At 32.6% G+C, this 20,637-nt stretch overlaps 1 protein-coding gene across 2 annotated transcripts in view; it reads left to right on the plus strand.

Moving 5' to 3' along the window:
* The window catches only part of SLC4A10 (solute carrier family 4 member 10), a 184,675-nt gene that overhangs the window by 58,164 nt on the left and 105,874 nt on the right, over positions 1-20,637 (plus strand). For both annotated transcript variants that reach the window (XM_072961062.1, XM_072961061.1), the window contains exons 5-6: positions 12,136-12,296; positions 18,594-18,782. In XM_072961062.1, coding sequence (XP_072817163.1) covers positions 12,136-12,296; positions 18,594-18,782 — 350 coding nt within the window. The remainder of the gene's footprint in view (positions 1-12,135; positions 12,297-18,593; positions 18,783-20,637) is intronic.

Consider the following 20,637-nt stretch of genomic DNA (forward strand, 5'->3'; position numbering starts at 1 on the left):
TGGATATATGTTCAGGAATGGGATTGCTGGATCATATGGTAAGTCTATTTTTAGTCTTTTGAGGAATCTCTGTACTGTTTTCCGTAATGGCTGCACCAAACTACATGTCCACCAACAGTGTAGGATATTCCCTTTTTTTCACACCCTCTCCAGCGTTTATTGTTTGTGGCCTTTTGAATGATGGTCATTCTGAGTGGTGTAAGGTAATATATCATTATAGTTTTGATTTGCATTTCTCTGATAATTAATGATACTGAGCATTTTTTCATGTGCCTGTTGGCCATTTGTACGTCTTCATTGGAGAATTGCTTGTTTAGGTCTTCTGCCCATTTTTGGATTGGGTTGTTTGTTTTTTTATTAAGTTGTATGAGCTGTTTATATATTCTGGAATTTAAGCCCTTGTCAGTCTCATCTTTTGCAAATATTTTCTCCCATTCTATAGGCTGTCTTTTTATTTTGCTTATGGTTTCCTTTGGTGTGCAAAGGCTTATAACTTTAATTATATCCCATTTGTTTATTTTTGCTTTTATTTCTATTGCCTGGGTAGACTGCCCTAGGAGAACATTGCTGAGATTTAAGTCAGATAATGGTTTGCCTATGTTTTCTTCCAAGAGGTTTATAGTGTCCTGTCTTATATTTAAGTCTTTAAGCCATTTTGAGTTTATTTTTGTGTATGTTGTGAGGGAGTGTTCTAGCTTCACTGATTTACACACAGCTGTCCAGCTTTCCCAATCATTTGCTGAAGAGACTGTCTTTACTCCATTGTATGTTCTTGCCTCCATATCTCAACATAATAAAAGCTATTTATGACAAGCCTACAGCCAGCATAGTACTCAGTGGTGAATAGTTGAAAGCCTTCCTGCTAAAATCCAGAACAAGACAAGGATGCCCACTCTCACCACTTCTATTCAATACAGTATTGGAAGTCCTAGCCACAGCCATCAGACAAGAAAAAGAGATTTTAGAAGGTTCAAATTGGAAGAGAAGAAATAAAATTGTCACTATTTGCAGATTATATGATACTATATATAGAAAACCCTAAAGGCTCCACACAAAACTACTTGAGCTGATAAAATAATTCAGCAAGGTAGCAGGATACAAGATTAATAAACAGAAATCAGTTGTATTTCTTTACACTAACAATGAAATATGAGAAAAGGAAAGTAAAGAAAAAATCCCTTTTAAAATTTCATCCAAAAAAATAAAATACTTAGGAATAAATCTGACCAAGGAAGTGAGAAACTTACATGTGGAGAACTACAAAACACTGACTAAGGAAATTAAAGATGCCTTAAAGAAATGGAAAGATATCTCATATTCTTGGATTGGAAGAATTAATATTATTAAAATGGCCATACTACCCAAAGCAATCTACAGATTGAATGTGATCACTATCAAATTACCCAGGACATTTTTCACAGAACTAGAACAGATAATCCTAAAATTTATATGGAATCAAAAAAGACCCAGAATTGCCATAGCAATACTGAAGAAAAAAAAATAAAACTGGAGGAATAACCCTCCCAGACTTCAGACAATACTACAGAGCTACAGTAATCAAAACAGCATGGTATTGGTACAAAAACAGACATATGGCTCAGTAGAACAAAATAGAGAGTCCAGAAATAAACCCACAGTGTACAGGCATACCATTCTGAACATGCCTGATCTCATTAGAAATAAACCCACAAACTTTTGTTCAGTTTGTCTTTGACAAAGGAGGCAAGTACATACAAAGGAGTGTTAACGTCTTTTAAAAATTGAAACTAACTGCTGGATGGCTGGATAAAGAAGTTGTGATATCTGTATCTGTATCTATACATTAGAATACTACTCAGCCATAAAAAAGAACAAAATAATACCATTTGCAGCAACATGGATGGACCTGAAGATTCATACAAAGTGAATTAGGCCAGAAAGAGAAAGAAAAATACCTTATGATATCACTTATATGTGGAATCTTAAAAAATATGAAATTATACACAAAACAGAGACAGACTCACAGATGTAGAAAACAAATGTATGGTTACCAAGGTGGTGAGTGGGGAGGGATAAATTGGGAGTTTGGGATTTTCAGAAAAAACAAACAAACAAACAAAAAACTAACTGCTAATATTTAAAATTTAAAAATCATAGAAAGGTAAAAAAGCAAAAGTATTCCTCTACTCTTGTTCACAGTACCTCTCTCCAATGGTAATCACTATTAATAGTTTCTTGTACATCTTTTCATAAAAATGTTAATTCTAGATCTGCATGTAAATATATGTCCTTTTTATATTTACATAAGAAAGATTATATACAGCATTAATGCCTTACTTTTTTCATTTCATGTGTTTGGATCATTTTCCAAGTTATAAATACAGATTACTCAATCTTTTTCTTTTTAATTACTGCATTACATTTAATTATATGGATGAACTTTCATTTATTTAGACAGTCTTGATAGGGATTTAGGTTGTATTAATTTTTTACCATAAACATTGCTGCAGTGATCATTTACACATATATTTTGGTATTATTTTGTAGGTATTTATGCAGAATGAATCTTTAACAGTGAAATTTGTGTACCAAAGAAAGCAGACTTTTTTTTTAACTTTTATAGATATTGCAAAATTGCCTTCATAAATGTTTTGGTAATTTACATGTTCGTCAATGGTGTATGGCAATGCTTATTTCCCCCAAACCTTTGTCACACAAAATCATCAAACTTTAAAAATTTTTTGCTAATTTTATTGATGCAAAATAATTCTCATTGTTTTAATTTGTATTTCTTTAGTTATTAGAAAAGATGTGATTGAACATCTTTTCATATGTTTTTATTTTTTCTTGAGAACTGTTTATTTCCTTACCTCTTTTATTTCAAGTCATTCATTTTTAAAATTTGCCTTTTTAATATCTTAAATTGATGGTATGTTATTCTGTGTGAATTACCTTTTTAATGAAAAAATTACATAAATTAATTTCTGATGCTATTATAATATTTTAAATATAGAACTAGATTTGAAACAGTTTTCATATGACTTGGCAAATTTTAAGGTTAAGAACCACCTACCTAATTTTTTTCTTCCAGCTGCATCAAAAACTAAGTACTATTTGCAAATACATATGTGTGTTCATCTTCTTTATTTGATGCCAGGAAAACAATATGTGATAGTCTTCTCCCAACAATTAGTGTTATGAATTTTGCTCTTTCATGATTAAAGAGTGGTTGATAAGGAATTTGAAGTGCAACCTCCTTGTTTAAGGCTAGAAGCATCTGTCTTCAACCAGTGATAAGAAGTAGGTGTTCCTGGATGACTTGATGGAAGGAGATCGGTGGTTATGACGACTATACAGCTCTGGTTAGAGTCTCTTTAATAAACTGCTGAGAAGTACTTTTTGGAAGCATTTCTTTTATATTTCTTTCTTCACTCTCATCCTACATAACAGAGCTGAGAAATAAGATTCGAATATGTGTTTTGACAGAAGTCACTTCCTTATTCCCAGTATGGTTGGTAATTTTTCACATTCCAGATCAAATGGTGATCTGTTCCTTTTAACCGGTAACTTCCTTGAAGCTTTGTCACTCTCAAAAAGCTAGGAGGTAGCGGAGCAATACTAGAATTTTGCTCTTTCACTCTCATAGTTGAGCAGGTAGGATTTTATCATGTTCTAGTGGATTAACTTAAGCAACATGTTTATCCTAAGCTACCAAAATGTGTTGCTGTTTATGTATAAAGTATGAAAGAGATGATCCAGTTAATTATTAGTATTCTCTAATGTTGTTAAATAGGAACTGTGTTCTTAACCCTGCTTCTGGAACCTTATGCAATATGCAGCTATTTGAGGTTCAGGGAGACATTTGATGAGCAATCAAAATAGTAACAGACATTGAATAGGAGAGTTGATGAATTTTGGCTGAGACAAAATATGTCACAGAAGAATAGAATATATTTATTAAGGACTTAGAAATGGAGTAGGTTTTAAAGTGGTGGAAGTAATTTTGTTCTGGGTGCCCTAGTTCATCTAAAAAGACTAATTAGTTAAGTCATGACGCCATCTGATTTTTCAAATGCAGTTTAATTCTAATAAATCATTAGTATAACCATTAGAAGCACTTATTTCTCTTGATTAGTATTCCAGTAGGATTAATAATTTTCTACGCTAATAGTAAAAATAAAAAGCATATTTTATCAGCACATTGCACCTGTCACATATCACATCTTGAATAATTCATACCCACTGTTGTTGCCAAGTAAAACTTAAGCAAAGTTTTAGATTTTGAAGCTAAATTTTTGAATCATAATTATTTAATAAATGTTTGTGAAACCAGCTGTTCACTTTTAAAAACCCTAAAAGAAGCCATATGACAGGGCTAATGAAATCAACACAATTACAGTGTCTTACTTATAAATAACATATAATGTTATTAATAGAAAAGTACACAAAGATACCACAGCTGTGCAATTGTGGAGACAACATGCTTGACTCACTGTGGTTGCCCTTTTAAAAATGCTTCCCACAAATGAGCTCAGCAGAGGCAAAGCAGAGGGTAGCAGTTAGGTCTCTGATATGTACATGATCATGTGAAAATGAGTTACTACATTAAAAAATTTTATTGATGCTGTGAAGGTATTTGACATTTCAAATTAGTAAAGATTCAAGTCATCAAGATTTTTCAATGCAATGTAAAGTGTGAAGAGAATATGGATTAAGAACAGATAGTTCTTAATAAACTCTAAGTTTGGATATATTTTATTTCCCCTTTCCCTTTGAAATAGATAATTCATGATTACCTATGTTATTCTCCAGCGCCTACCCTAACCATGTTCCCCCTCCACTCTCCATGTCCTTAACTCTGCTCAAAAAAGGATGTTTTCCCTTGAGAATTCATGATTTTCCCCCAGGTTTTAATTTTGTATGATATAGTAACTCCTTTATTTCCTATTTGGGTAGAAGCAGAGAATAAAAACTATTAGAAAAGCTAAGCCAAATCAGTGGGAATAAAATTTTAAAAGTTACATTCTATAGAAAATGTCTGTTTCTAATTAGCAGAAGAATTTTATTTTGTGAACTTATAATATGAGTATTATAGAGGAGATTATCATTAACTTAAGTCTCAAAGAATTCATGAAACACCTATTTTATGTTGTTATTTTGTAGAAGGAGATTCCAAGGTATTAATTATGGATGAAAACAGATCCAGATATACGGAAGGAAATGAAAATAATCTCAACAGAGTTTAAATCCACCCCTTCCCCATAGAAAATGTGGTGCAGTTAGCCTACAGTTCTGATTTTTTCATTGTCCATTACATCTCATTCATGCCTATGAGATTCTTGTTTGCTTTGGTTCGCTACTCAAACAAATGTCAGTTGAGTTTATTTGAAACCTGGAATAAAATGCAACATTTTAGGTCATTAACTGCAATCAGGCATTTTGCAACTGACAGTATATTCAATGACTACAAATCTGGAAACAGGTTTTGGTGTGTTCTCAGACTTGTTAATTTCTATCTTTGGAGTATGAAATGGAATGAAAAACAGAAAAGAGATATACTTACGTGTCTTTAAAATATATTCATTTAAATATCTTTTAAAGCTTTTGGCATCATTCTGGAGTTGGCTTAAAGCACTGAATCTTGAAATGTTTAGTAACTTGATATTTGTAACTTGTGGGTTCTTTTTTATGTAAAGTATCTTATGCTTTCTTCTGTAGTAATACCCATAAAACCTGTGGTTATATCAAACCATCCATGCATATAACTTATATTTGGTCATCTTAACTACCAAACTGCTTGGGAAGCTCAAGAGACTCCATTCTTCTTTTCTGAAAGACCAAACTCCTAATTTGAAGAAAATTGTTCTAAAGAAATGAATATACATTTTGGATTTGTTTTAAAAATGTCTTTTCAGGTAGACACATAGATCAATGGAACAAAATAGAGAACTAAGGAAGACCAACCCAAGTACAGCTAACTCATTTTTGACAAAGGACAAAAGCTGTTAAATGAAGAAGGAATTGTCTTTTCAGCAAATGGTACTGAAACAATTAGGGATCTGTAAATAAAAAATGCTAATCTCAATCTAAACTTTAGAGTATATACAAAAGTTAATTCAAAATAAATCATAAATCTAAATGTAAAACATAAAGCTATGCAAAGTTAGAGGAAACACAGAATATATTCAGGACCTAGGGCTAAAAGATAAGGTTTTAAAAAAATTCTTTTAATTTTAATTTAATTTTAATTTAATTTTTTTAATTTTAATTTTTTATTGACGTATAGTTGATTTATAGTGCTTCAGGTGTACAGCAAAGTAATTCAGTTATACATATATAATATGTATTCTTTTTCAGATTCTTTTCCATTATAGGTTATTACAAGATATTCAATATTGTTCCCTGTGCTATACAGTAGATCCTTGTTGTTTATCTGTTTTATACATAGTAGTGTGTATGTGTTAGTCCCAAATTCCAAATTTATCCCCTCCTTCCCCCTTTGGTAACCATAAGTTTGTTTTCTATGTCTGTTGAGTCTCTTTCTGTTTTATAAATAAGTTCATTTGTTTAATTTTTTTTATTCTATGTATATATGATATCATATATTTTTCTTTCTCTGTCTGACTTAGTTCACTTAGTATGATAATCTCTGTGTCCATCCATGTTGCTGCAAGTGGCATTATTTCATTCTTTAATATGGCTGAGTATTTTATATATATATATATATATATATATATATATATATATATATAGCACATCTTCTTTATCCAGTCATCTGTCAATGGACATTTAGGTTGCTTCCATGTCTTGGCTATTGTAAATAGTGTTGCCATGAACATTAGGGTGCATGTATCTCTTCAAATTACAGTTTTCTCCAGATATATGCTTAGGAGTGGGATTGCAGGATCATTTGGTAACTCTATTTTTAGTTTTTTAAAAAACTAACCTCCATACTGTTCTTCAAAGTGGCTGCACCAATTAAATTCTCACCAACAGTCTAAAAAGGTTGCCTTTTCTCCATACTTGCTCCAGAACTTGTTATTTGTAGATTGTTTGATGATGGCCATTCTGACCAGCATAAGGTGATACCTCATTGTAGTTTTGATTTTCATTTCTCTAATTATTAGTTATGTTGAGCCTCTTTTCATGTGATTGTTGGCCATCTGTATGTCTTCTTTGGAGAAATATCTATTTAGGTCTTCTGCTCCATTTTTTGATTTTTTTTTTTTATTTTGAGTTGTATGAGCTGTTTCTATATTTTGGAAATTAATCTCTTGTCAATTGCATTGTTTGCAAATATTTTCTCCCATTTTGTAGATTGTCTTTTTATTTTATTTATGGTTTCCTTTGCTGTGCAAAAGCATTTATGTTTAATTAGATCCTATTTGTTTATTTTTGCTTTTGTTTCCATTACTCTAGGAGATAGATCCAAAAAATATTGCTGCAATGTATGTCAAAGAGTGTTCTGACTATGTTTTCCTCTAGGAGTTTTATAGTATCTGGTCTTATATTTAGGTCTTTAATCCATTTTGAGTTTGTTTTTATGTATGGTGTTAGAGAGTGTTCTTATTTCATTCTTTTCCATGGAGCTGTCCATTTTTCCCAGCACCACTTATTGAAGAGACTGTCTTTTCTCCATTGTATATTTTTGCCTCCTTTGTTGTAGATTACTTGACCATAAGTGTGTGGGTTTATTTTTGGGTTGTCTATCCTGTTCCACTGATCTGTATGTCTATTTTTGTGCCAGTACCACTGTGTTTTGATTGCTGTAGCATGGTAGTATAGTCTGAAGTTAGGGAGTATAATTCCTTCAGTTCCGTTTAGAAGATGAGTTTTTAAGCAGGATGCCAAAAGTACGATCCATAAATGAAAATATTAATAAATTAGACTTCATCAGAATTAAAAATGTTGGTGCTGTCAAAGATCCTGTGAAGAGGATGAAGACAAGCTATAGACAGGGAGAAAATATTTGCAAACAACATATATTTGACAAAAATACTATACTAGAATATGTAAAGAACTCTCAAAGTTTAACAGTTTGAAAACAAACAAGTCAATTAGAAAATGGGCAAAAACGCAAATAGACCTTTCACTAAAGAGGAGATACACATGGCAAATAAACACGTAAAACAATGTTCAACAGCATTAGCTATTAGGGAAATGTGAATTAAACCCACTATGAGATATCACTGCACACTTAATAGAATAACTAAAATTAAATAAATAGTCATAACAGCCTATGCTGGTGAGGATATTGAGACACTGGATCTCTCATCCATTGCAGGTGTGGGTTTAAAATGCTAGGCCTACTCTAGAAAACAGATTGATAGCTTTTTATAAAACTAAATATGCTTTAGTAAATATGACTCTACAATCACAGCCTTGGGTATTTGTCCTAGAGAAATGAACTTATGTTCACACAAACAACTTTATGAATGTTATAGTAGCTTTATTTGTGAGAGCAAAAACTTGTAAACAATCCAAATATCCTTCAGTGGGTGGATGGTTAAACAAATGTTAGTATATCCATACCAATGGAGCACTTCTTAGCAATAAGAAGGAACAAACTACTGATGTATACAATAACTTGGATGACTCTCAAGGGCATTGTGCTTAGTAGAAAATGTCAGTCTCAAAAGGTTGCAAACTATATGGTTCCACTTACAGAACATCTTCAAAATAACATAACTATAGTGACGACGAACAGACTAGTTATTGCCAGGGGACAGAAGCAGGGTGGAGAGTGAGAACATAAAGGAAGCTCCTTTGTGCTGATGGAACAGTTTTATATCTTGATTATGTGGTGGTTACTGAATCTATATATGAGATAGAAATGCATAGAACTACACACAAACAAACACACACACACCCCCCCCAACATCTTCTCAAGATTCTTAAAATTCAAATATTCACTTTCAAAGGAGCCAAGATAAAGTGATGTAGAAGCTTTGTTGCTTATTTAATTATCTTCACTGTTACCTGGAAATAAAATTTAATTGTAAATTTCCTTAGAAGAAGGGGTTGGATAATTTTGTTGCAGTAGAAGCCTATGGGTATTTAAAATTGAATTTATTATTAGTGTTACTACAATTTACAAACAGTATTATTATATGCATCAGTCTGTAGATTTATACTTAAATGATTAAGAAACAATGTATTTCAAAATAATGTACAAACCCTCATTTCAGGATTTCCTGAGTGAAAACTTTAAACATTTTAGAAGCAGTTCTATACAGAGAGATGACAGAAAGTACTATAACTGCAGAAATGAGAACTCTATAGTCCTCCAAACACTATTACACCCTTTCACTACCCTAGTTCTTCTTTACCACCCAATAGACTGGAAACTAGATTTCAAATCTAACAATATTCTTCAGTCAAAGTAACACCAGCATGAGTGCTGCTACATAGACTCCCTTCTTTTGTTCTTTTTGTCTGAAAACCACATCATATGTGAGTAGTATATAAGGTGAAAAAAGATTTAATAAAAGTTGTACCCACTCTCTTGGTGCCACTTCTGTAGACAATATAAGAAGAGAGGGCGAGAACACAGAACATTTTTCAGCTTGAGATTTGTTCCAGACAAGGATGAAAATTAAATGTTAAATCAGTTGTTTCTGTAATAGGCTTTAGTATAAGATATTTGAGCTAAAAAAAAGTCCGTGAATTCAACATAGGTAATTATATTTTTGTGGAAAATGGGCACAGACTCTGGAGAAAAATAAGAACAGTTAAGAGTTGAATCTGATTTGATAAGGCTACTGACTAAGTCATTTTGACAAGTTTTTTTTTATTGAAGTATAACTGATGTACAATATTATGTCACAGGTGTACGATGTAGAGATTGACAATTTTAAAGGCTATGTTCCATTTATAGTTATTATAAAATACTGACTATATTCCCCATGTTGTACAATATATCATTGTAGCTTATAGTTTGTACCTCTTAATCCCCTACCCCTACGTTGCCTGGAAAAGTTTTTAATGTGTTGAATTGGTCTCATCATTTTACAGATGAGAAAACCGTGGCCCAGAGAAGTTGAAAGATTTCCCTTGGTCACATAGCAATTTAGATGCAGAATTGGGATAAAATCTAGATTTCTTTTTATTCCCAACTAATCCAAGACACTTCTCATGATACTATCCTGTTTCAAAATGTCTGTCAAGAGGTTAATCTTTTGAGATATTAACATTCATAATGTGACCATGGCCTTACTTTTATACCTGGTGAGAAATATGAATTTATTATATTTATTAAAATCATATTCATTCTCACCATTAATTATAGTTAGCTATTTGATGGTGATGAATTGCTGAAATGGTGATTTTTTATCAGTTTGGATAGGCTAAGTTATGCTAGAAAAAATATCCTGTAATTTCAAAGGCTTAAAATCCCCCAAATTTCAAAGGCTTAAAATCCCGAAAATCCCCCAAATTTATTTATTGCCCATCATGAATCAGTGGTGGCTCTGCACTGTAGTTACTTAGAAACTCTAGATGCTGGAGCAGCCTATGTCTTGAACATTGCTGGTGGCCACATCAGGAAAGAAGGGAGCTCCAGAGGGTCTCATCCTGGCAATGAAAAACTCCAGTCTTGAAATGGCACACGTAATTTCTACTCATAATTTGTTGTCCAGAACTAGCTAACAGTGGCCTCCGCCAGTGAAGAGAGCCTGGTAATGGTACCCTACTCTTTGCTAGGAAGAGAGAGAGAGCTAGTTATAGTTGATGAACAATAGTAATGACCATCACATGATTTATGATGTATTATGCTATGGTCCTGTTCAGGGCTGAAAAGCATTAAGAATCCCTAATACGAAAAATTCCCAAGTATGTAGACAAAGATACTCCATAAAATTGTCAGCATTGAAGTGATACTGTCAGTGAGTTGGGCTTAAATGTAAATTTTTTCAACCTTCAAGCATTCTATAAACTTAGGATGGGCATAGCTTACACTCCTCTCTTTCGTCAGGTACAGCTACTCTTCCCTATTAGTTTTGTGATCACCTCCTGACAGCTTTTTGCTCCCTGAAAACTGAGGACAGATCCATAGCTTTCTTTAGCTTTCTTGGAAGTCTACATATTAGTCATTCTGACTAGCCCTTTAGGTTAGTTTTTTCGGCTGGCTGATCCATTGGTTCTCTAACTAGTTACTACCACATACTTGTCCTCTGTTGGAGTTGGATCATTTGATTACACAAAACAGTAATATAATATCATATAGAGAATTTGAGTAACATTGCTTGGAGAGAGGGCAAACTTGACAAGGAGAGAAAAAAATGAGGAGATGGTGGGGAATGGAGGGAGGACAGGCATTTATGCTAGAGTTCATTAGAAATGATGGAATTAAATTGATCATCTGTTAAGATTAGAAAGCAAGTCTCTAAAAGAATAAGAGATTTAGTGCTAGTGCCAGAGCTGTAAAATCATTGGTTTCTTTTTATTCCTTCCATTTATCTTACTTAGAAACAATCCCAGATAACACTATTCAGTTCGCTCCAAGAAGGTGGTGGTCTCCCAATGGTACCATGATATCGGAGTTCTCGTGTTATCCATCGTTGGCAGGAACACCCCGGGAGTAGGGGCTGAGCTCAGTTCTCATTGATTTAGTCCTTAGGAAGTGACTGCAGTCACTCAATTTCACTGAAACAGGCCTAATAAATATTTTTTCTACAGAATAGCCCCCAAATTATACTAGCCTCCCTAAAAAATCAAACGGCAAAGTTTTCAAGAGATTCAAATATTGTTTTAAGACCTCCCGCTAAACAAAAATGAGTATTCTGTTTTCTTTTGCATTTTTTTCAGTCACCATTATCTTTCCATGGAGTATACTCTATTAGTTCTACAGCAGATTGACTGTGACCACTGGTTAAACATTTATATCAACATATTTTTTCAAAGCTAGAAAGAATAATAAAAATAGCATATGAGTTTTTCTTTGTTTTCAATGTAGCTTTCAATGACAAAAAGACTCTGCTAAGTGCAATTAAAATAAAATAAACTTGGTGACTTGGGCTGGCTTCTACTTACTTTCAAAACCCTTGAAACCAAGAGAAAATGTGAATAACTTTCTATTTTTACCTTTCATTATTGGGATAAAGTTTCATCCATCTACAATATAATTCAGTGTGTGATAATAATAGTTAATTTGTACAGGTGGTTGAAGTTTGAAGAAGATGTGGAAGATGGAGGGGAAAGGTGGAGCAAGCCTTATGTGGCTACTCTTTCACTGCACAGCTTGTTTGAGTTGAGAAGTTGTATCCTGAATGGAACTGTGTTGCTGGACATGCATGCCAACACTTTAGAAGAAATTGCAGGTATATCTTTTTTTTTTTCTCTTAGTCTATTTCACTCTTGTGGGTGTGGCTGATTTTTGTTATTCTCCTTATAATTCTATACATGTGAGGCTTTTAGAAAATTAATTCTCATGATCAGTGTATGAGGCTTAAAAAATACTTTTATCCTACCTCCTCGTTTAAGATAAAAGAAATCAAATCTCAGAGAAATACAGTCTAACTTGCCGGTCTGGAACAAAAACTTGCATATCTTGACTCCCATTTTGCACACATATTGTTTTTCAGTATCATATGCAATTAGACGATAACCATTAGAAAACTGAAGGAAAATTCATAAACCTAAAGATTGATTTTTTTTCAATTTTCAAGTATATAAAATAACCAAGTGAAAAAATTTCAGTAAATAGGAAAAATGTTAGTCTAGAATAAAACAGAAAGGAATGGCCATTTAGTTTAAACTGAATTAAAACTCTTGAATTCTAGAGGAAGCCAAGTGATGCAGTTGAGATACGTTGTATTTGAATACTATGACTAACCTCTGGGATGAATCATTAATACCAGAAGCCTACTATGGCGGTATTATACAAGCAGTTGTATTTGGGAAACATCTTACTGTTACTCTAGCATTATAAGCAGAGAACTTCTATACCTTTTGATCTGGGAGATAAACACATTTTAGTAAAAACAAAATAGTACAAAAACACAGAAATGGGTTTTGAGAAGGTATAAGTGAAATAGTTAAGGGAGGTTTTAAAAAACAAAAACAAAGCAAGGCCTTGGACAGTTTTTAAAAATTTCTAGTTTGAAAAAAAAATAAAAGCAGCTCCATGTGGAATTTATTTGTGAAGCAGAAAGACTTAAGGGAGACTTCAGTGTCTTAATTATATTGTAGAGATGGGATTAAAAAAATCCAAAACACTGTTGTGTGTTTTTTGATCACATAAGTGAGAAAATAATATATCTAATTTAATCTTCAGAATAACCTCATAAAATGTCATTCCCATTTTTCAATAACAAAATAGAAATTCTGAAACTTTCATGGTTCAAGTTCCATTTAAGGGCCTCTGACTCTGAAAGCTCCTATTACACTATTCTTCTCTTACACTACAGCTACTCTCTGAAGAAAGAGATGGTTTGAAATGGATGTTGCCCAAATTTTAAAGAAAACTTGATTAGTTTAAAATTATTTATTTGGTAATTGGTGATGATAGGTATACATTCATTGCAATATGTATGAAAAAAAATAAGCACAGAGAAATATTTGGCTCACAATATTAAGCACAAACAAAAAACAGGAAAGATAAGCTTTTTTCCACTAAGTTTCATGCAACATGTATAAAGAGATTACACTTTAAAATACAGAACTAGAGCCTAAAAGACTGTATAAAGTTATAAACAGTATATTTTTCAGAACACAGAATACAGTAACAGGTCACGCTAAGTCAAGACTTAAAGAAAATGATTAACCTAGAAATTAGCAGACATCCTGACAATGCTAGACCAGTAGCCATCCAACTCAATTCCCTAGCTTTACATTGTAGGGTCTTGCTGATACTCAATAAATATTTTTATGTTTTAATTAGGAATCAAATGACCGAGGTTTTCATAGTCTTTGCAGTTGAGGAAGCTCTTTTTAGTAATTCTATGCTATCTTTTTGAGACTTAATACAAAGTTGGAGCTTGTTATCCTTCATAAATAAAGAAACTGAGACTCAGAAGGTTAAAGGTCTTGCCCCAAATAAGGAGTTTATCTCTGCTACTTATGTCAGTGATGGCATTACCTTTGAAAATGTATTAATCCAAATAAGTTTTGGATTAACTATTTGTAATGAACTGTCAAATTTCTCACCCTGGCAAAATTAGCCTCAGTGGTTTTACCAGGCTTTAAATTTCTTAAAGCATATAATTTCTAATACTTTCTTTAGGAATTTATTTCTCTGAGGAAATCTTCTCCCTTTATAATTTGATTAAAACGCTGTTGTTTATTTTATCACCTTAGCTTGGTTTTGTTGTCTAAATTATGCTTCCTTTCCCTAAACCTGCCCTCTTCCCCAAGCTCATCTCTGTAGAATATGTGAAGGTTGTTAGCTGTGTTAAGTCTAGCTTTTAAAGCAAATTACATTTTCTAAGTCTATTCTTACAAATGAAAGTAGTTCAATGGAAGTCTTGATTCCCCAAATAGCTTTTTAGTATTCTTTCTTCTCTTCTAATTAGTCTGTATCTTCCTGCCTCCAAAGTAGCCCAGCTCGAATGTCCCATTTTTAGTGTACAGCAATCTGCAAAATACCATTCATAAAAGGCCGGTAGTTTAGAGTTAAGACTATGTAGAAAAATATGATTACAAGTACTCGTGTTGATTGTTAATACCTTAGATTGTGTTTCAGTCATTAATGAAAAGAGATTCCTTCCTCTGAGTAATTTTAATTTGACTTATTTAATCCAAAATCATTTATTTCTGCCCTCAATAAACTCTTACTAAAACATTTTCTCCCTATAGCTTGAAATTGTTTTCTTATTGTTTACTTATTGCTATTTTTACTTTGTGACAGTTGAGTTGTATTAGTGAGTGTGTAATAAATGTGTTTTACATTTTCAAGACTTATAATTTTGTAAAGTATTTTCACATCCATTGTTATATTTTATTATCACAGAAGCCTTATGAGGTAGGAAGGAGGCTATTTCTTCCATTTTATAAACATAATCAGAAAGTGATATATCTTAGGTGACACTTGCAGAGTTGGGAATAATTTCTTTTGATTAACCTATAATCATAAATTTTGTTTTATTCTATTTCATGATAATTTGGGACCATAATGATCTAGAACTTTTTCTTCACGTCGTAGTTATCATTTTTTTTAACACATTAGGCAGTTACTAACATATCAGTCCTTAGTTTCTGTTTTGCAAAAGCTAGGTATAATAGCTTGCCTTTAAGGGCTCTAAACCCTCGTACTTTGCAAATGCACAGGCTCTGCGGCATTAATGTTTTCCAGACATTTCCTAGTAGAGGAATATGACCCAGATATTGTTTTAGAATGGTCAAGGATTTTTATGTCAATGTTCTGATATGTTTTTAATAGACTCTTAGATAATTCTTTTAAAGAGATTTTTTTGTAGACTTAGCAGGGGAAAATCTCATTTGTATCTGGCAGGTCTGTCAAGAATTTCTGGTATAATTAAATTAGGATTTTCTTTTGGATAAAGTTAATTTTAAAATGTCTATTTCCCAGTGTTTTAGGGAACTAAGAATAAATTTAAACTTCTTTCTTCAAAATATTACTTAACCTTTTCAAATCCAAAATTCTCCAAGTGTGTTTTCTTGCCATGATTTATTCTCTTGTGAAGATTAATTGTACTAAAAATGCTTCTTAATTATATTCAAGTAAATTATAGGCAATTTTATGGTTTATGTTAATCTCTTTGAAATTCAGGATTGTAAAGACTAATGATGGAAACAGTCTATCTGCAGTGTTATATACCTGAACATAACTCTGTCAATGAGTATAAGATACTAAAACCAAACCAAAGTTAGTACCATGGAGAAATTATCAGTCATAGTTCTCAACTCATTAAAACAACTTTCGTTGTTTAAAATCTTTCATTGATGGAAAATCCAGTTTGCTCCACTGAATGTAAACTGCAGATTTGGGAGTACAGGAATAGCCATGTATTTTTTTAACATACAGATACTATTATCATCCTTGGTCTGGAAAGTAAGTATCCTTACGGTAGTTTACATTTTTTTCACACAGACTTTTGTTAGTGTTATCAGACAGACTGTAAAATTGAGACCCTGCCTGTTCCCTACTCCTCCCCCAGCATTTTTTAAGTTAGGACAATGGGTTTTTAAGACAAAGCAATTATATGATAATCTTTAAGTTGGCAGAGATTAATACAGAACCTGTAAAATCTTATGGTCTCTAGAAACTTTCACTCAATAGTCAAAATGGATTAATTATGATAAAATAATCACCTGATTGGGATTAAAAATATTTTTTCATTTCTGAGGCTTTTTTTTTTTTTTTTTGCAGAAATGCTACTAGTTTTTTTCTGGAGCCTGTTTAGTGCTAGAAGTCTGTGACCTGTTATCCTTTTTCTTCCTGCTGCTTCTCTTATGATCCAGATCCTGGCAATGTGCGCTGGCAGGCTAGACTGTATTATTTAGGTGTCATAGCTGCTGTGGTCGTCAGTCTTGTCTCGGGGCCCAAAGCCATTATGGTCCATTATCTTTTCCTACTTTTCAAGATTAACACTAATACACGTTATGGGGGTGAAGAGAACAATGTAAGTGATTAGTGAATCACACTCCCTTTGGCACTTAAATTTCACCTTAGTGTAAGTTATATTCTTATGCAAGATGGTTAACTTGTCCAGTTCACTAACACATTTTTGGATGCAGTTTTACTGAATATTTCTTTGTGACTAATGAGCAGATGAGTGTTTTTTTTTTCTATTTACTTCCTCCTATGTAACTGTTTAAAATAAAAACCTTATCTCTGAAAAACTTTGAAGCTAGTGACTTACAGGTTTTTTTGTAGTGCTCAAGCCTGGAAAGACTGTGCTTTGGTAAGAATTAAAAACCATAATCATGTGCTTGGTTTGTTATATGATTAATTTTGATTCTGATTAGAATATTGAACTGGAGATACATATCATGACTTACAGATGAAATTGCTGTATGACGACGTTCTTTTGGTGTCTTAACCTACTTTACAACTCCTATTATGAAGTATAAAATGCACATTTTTATATACATTTTCCCATCTTATTAACAAGGTTTCAGTGTAAAGTTATGTATGTTGACAATTTATCATTTCCTTTCTTTCAAATTAATCCAGTGGTATTATAACTACTGATCTCAAAAAAACTGAGATATAGATTTAAATATTCTACACTATTATCCATTTTCAGAACTGGAAGAGATTTTGGAGGTAATTATAGTGGACATTATGGTTGACTCCCAAACATGCATTCAACTCTTCCTGTGGTAAACAGCCAAATGGTAGAGCAAAGTTTGGCAGATTATGCTTTATGTGCAAATATGGCCCGTTGCCTGATTTTATTATGCATGTCAGCTAAGAGTCGTTATTACATTTTTATGTAATTAACAAAGAAGATTAATATTTTGCAGCATAAAAATGATAGGAAATTCAAATTTCAATTCAAAAAGTTTTATTAAGACACAATTATGGTCATTTGTGTACTTGTTGTCCACGGCTGCTTTCATGCTATAAAAACAGAAGTGAGTAGTTTTGACAGAGATTGTATGGCCCACAAAGCCTAAAATATTTATTATCTCTCCCGTACAGAAAACATTGTACGTAGGGAAGTGATTCCAGAGTGAAAGGCAGTTCTTGATGAGTCTACACCAGCTGTCAGTGATTCATTCAGCATAGACAGGACTAAAACAAAGGCGAATTCTGCAATTCTGCTAATTTTCAAATCTTCAGCATACTCAGTAGGGCAGCGGAAGACAATTCATTGTGATCTACTTTACATAAGGAGTTAGCACCTCAAAAAAGTCAAATAGAAAATATTTAATTATCTGAAAGCAGATTAATCACATTGAGGGTTATTGAGGTGATCTTTGTATTACCAAGAAACTAAAAGTGTTTTTACTCATCTGCTTATTTTATAGGCCTTTCTGACACTTGCCTATGGTAAATATCAATCTGCTTAATTGTATCCTTCTGAAATCTCACTTTTTATTCTTCATTTTATGGTATAGAAGACCTTTTAAATATAAACACATTTTCAAGGAAGGTTTGAGAGGACTGACTTTATATTAGTGTGAAAGAGTTGTTTACTCTCCAAGTACAACCGACTAGATAGCTGCCTAAGCCTCTTTGCATCAAATTTTTACAGATGGATTTCTGTTCACTTAAAGAGGAAATGTGGAAGCTATTCTGTACTAGGAAAAGGGGATAAAAATCCTATTAAAATATAAATATGAAACTATTCACCAATTTTAAACATTCTAATTGTATTGATATTACCCCTGCTACTCCCTCTTTTCAGTGTGAATAATGGAGAACATAAAGCACTTTATTTTCAATACAACTTTTACTATTTGAAAAATAATACCCCATTAAAATGAATGATGTATAATGAAAAATTTCCCAAGTCTTTTTTGTGCAACATTTCTACAAAGAAGAATAAACTTCTGTTTGTATGACCATACTTGGAGATTTTTAAAGGAATTCACTCCTCTATTTTAAGATAAATAATATCTAGGTTATGCATATTTGTACTCAGTGGTTCATTACTGGCACACCACAGGATAGCTGTGTTCATCTTCTTCCTGCCTTCCCTCTTCAGATATGGTCCTCGACCAACAGGTGAGCTCAGGCCAGCTCAATGAGGATGTACGCCACAGGGTCCATGAGGCACTGATGAAACAGCATCACCACCAGAATCAGAAAAAACTCACCAATAGGATTCCCATTGTTCGTTCCTTTGCTGATATTGGCAAGAAACAATCGGAACCAAATTCTATGGATAAAAATGGTAAATGTTTCTTTATTGTACTCTTTTTACTTACTATAGTTGTCTGAAATATCAAAGTGCTTCTAAATCCTTTAAAATGTATCTTACTTGAAAATGATCTATTGAAATTCAGATTGTTGTGGTAGAATTGTGTCTTATTATCTCATCAAATTGCAGAAATCCTAATAAAGAATTTAACTTTCCTGAAAAGCTCATGAAAGAATGTAAGGAAAATAAGTTATAGATTCTATAACTAATAAGAAGTTATCAATAAGAAGCTATAGACTCAAATGTAGCAAACATAAACTAGGCATCAATTGCATCCCAAAGAAGGTCCTAGTCTTCATCTGATAGCTTGAGAATGAAATGCAGTGCTTTGACTTACCATCTTTTATTTAAAATGAATCATGATCACCATTCAGTGATTGTGGAAAAAAAGATATTGGCTTCATATTTAGCTCATAGTCAACAAATCCCACTAGAGAGTACAATTGAAAAGGCCAACTGTGCATAACTTGTGTTTCTGCATATATTAAGCCTGATTTCCAGCTCATGGGCTTATTGCTCTTGCATTACTGCATCAACAGCATCCTTGGAGCCACCACACTTACTATCTTTGCACACCAACGTAGATCACACTGACCTTGCTTTCTAGCTGTTACAACTACTGCTTAGCAACCACGAAGCAAAAACAGTGTTTCTGGCTGTTTTATCCTTTCTGTATACTTTGTTCTTTCTTGCATCCATTTGACCCTTCATCATTTATTGTAAGGAAGTTACTTAGGAATCTCTTGATATCATCCATCCCTTCCATTAGTCTTGTGAAGGAAAATGAAGTCATCATGAGGATGATATGAATTTGTTAAACTTCCACCAGCTGTAAAAGTTCCCAGTTTTATAAGTTACAAATTAATGAAAAGTAATTTCAAGTATTTTACTAGAAAGACTCCGATTTCTACAAATGGACTAAAGCATGTGTATTGACAGCATGGACTTTCCTGTGTAATTTCAATCCTATTTTCAAAAACTTCAGAGATACCTTAAATGCAAATGCATGAAAGTGAATTTTCTCTAGAATCCACTTTAGGAATTTTTAACCAGTTTTCATACTACTGAATCAAATATACACAAATAGAAGAAATACTTCTATCAGTGAAGAAGCTTAGATGTACTGTTGTCTCAGAACATAGAACCAGTTCTAAACAGCAAACTTATTTTTGAAATATTCATTTGATTTTTTTAACGACGCTTCAATGACTAAGTGTAAGCCATTGTTGTTATAAAGAAGACTGTGTAGTTGTGCACATATTAAGCTCAGTAAAAGTGTTATGAGCACTTTATAGTATATATCAACTTGTATTTGTAGATTTGCACTGAACATTTTGAGATTTTATAACTTGCTTTGTATTACATCATATATTTAAAATATATTCATATTCCAAATCACAATTTGCTTTAAAATATGTCATACTTGAAAATGACAAAATGAAGCTTTTATATTCTGAGGTTTAGTATAAGAGTAGTACTTTTATTATGCATACAATACTAGTATTTATTTGGTATGATGACATTAAGAAAACAGATTCAGGTATTTACTAATTTTGACTATGGACTTATGTCTTCATGATTCTAAAGCCCTTTTTAAAATAGTCCCATGAACTGACTCTCCATGAATGCAAGCACATTTTATAAGAACTTCTGCCTTTATTTCATTACCTTCACTGGAGATCAGACAATAAAATACATGTTTACAAGAAGGATAAGTGTTTATTCAAAGGTACAAGGGTCTTGGGGTATGAACTAGTCATAATTTGTATCTCAGATTTCACTGGGGATAACATTAACTATAAAATAATTTTATTGCATAATGTTTTTG

The sequence above is a fragment of the Vicugna pacos genome, chromosome 5 (assembly GCF_048564905.1).
Source record: "Vicugna pacos chromosome 5, VicPac4, whole genome shotgun sequence".
Classification (NCBI taxonomy): Eukaryota; Metazoa; Chordata; class Mammalia; order Artiodactyla; family Camelidae; genus Vicugna; species Vicugna pacos.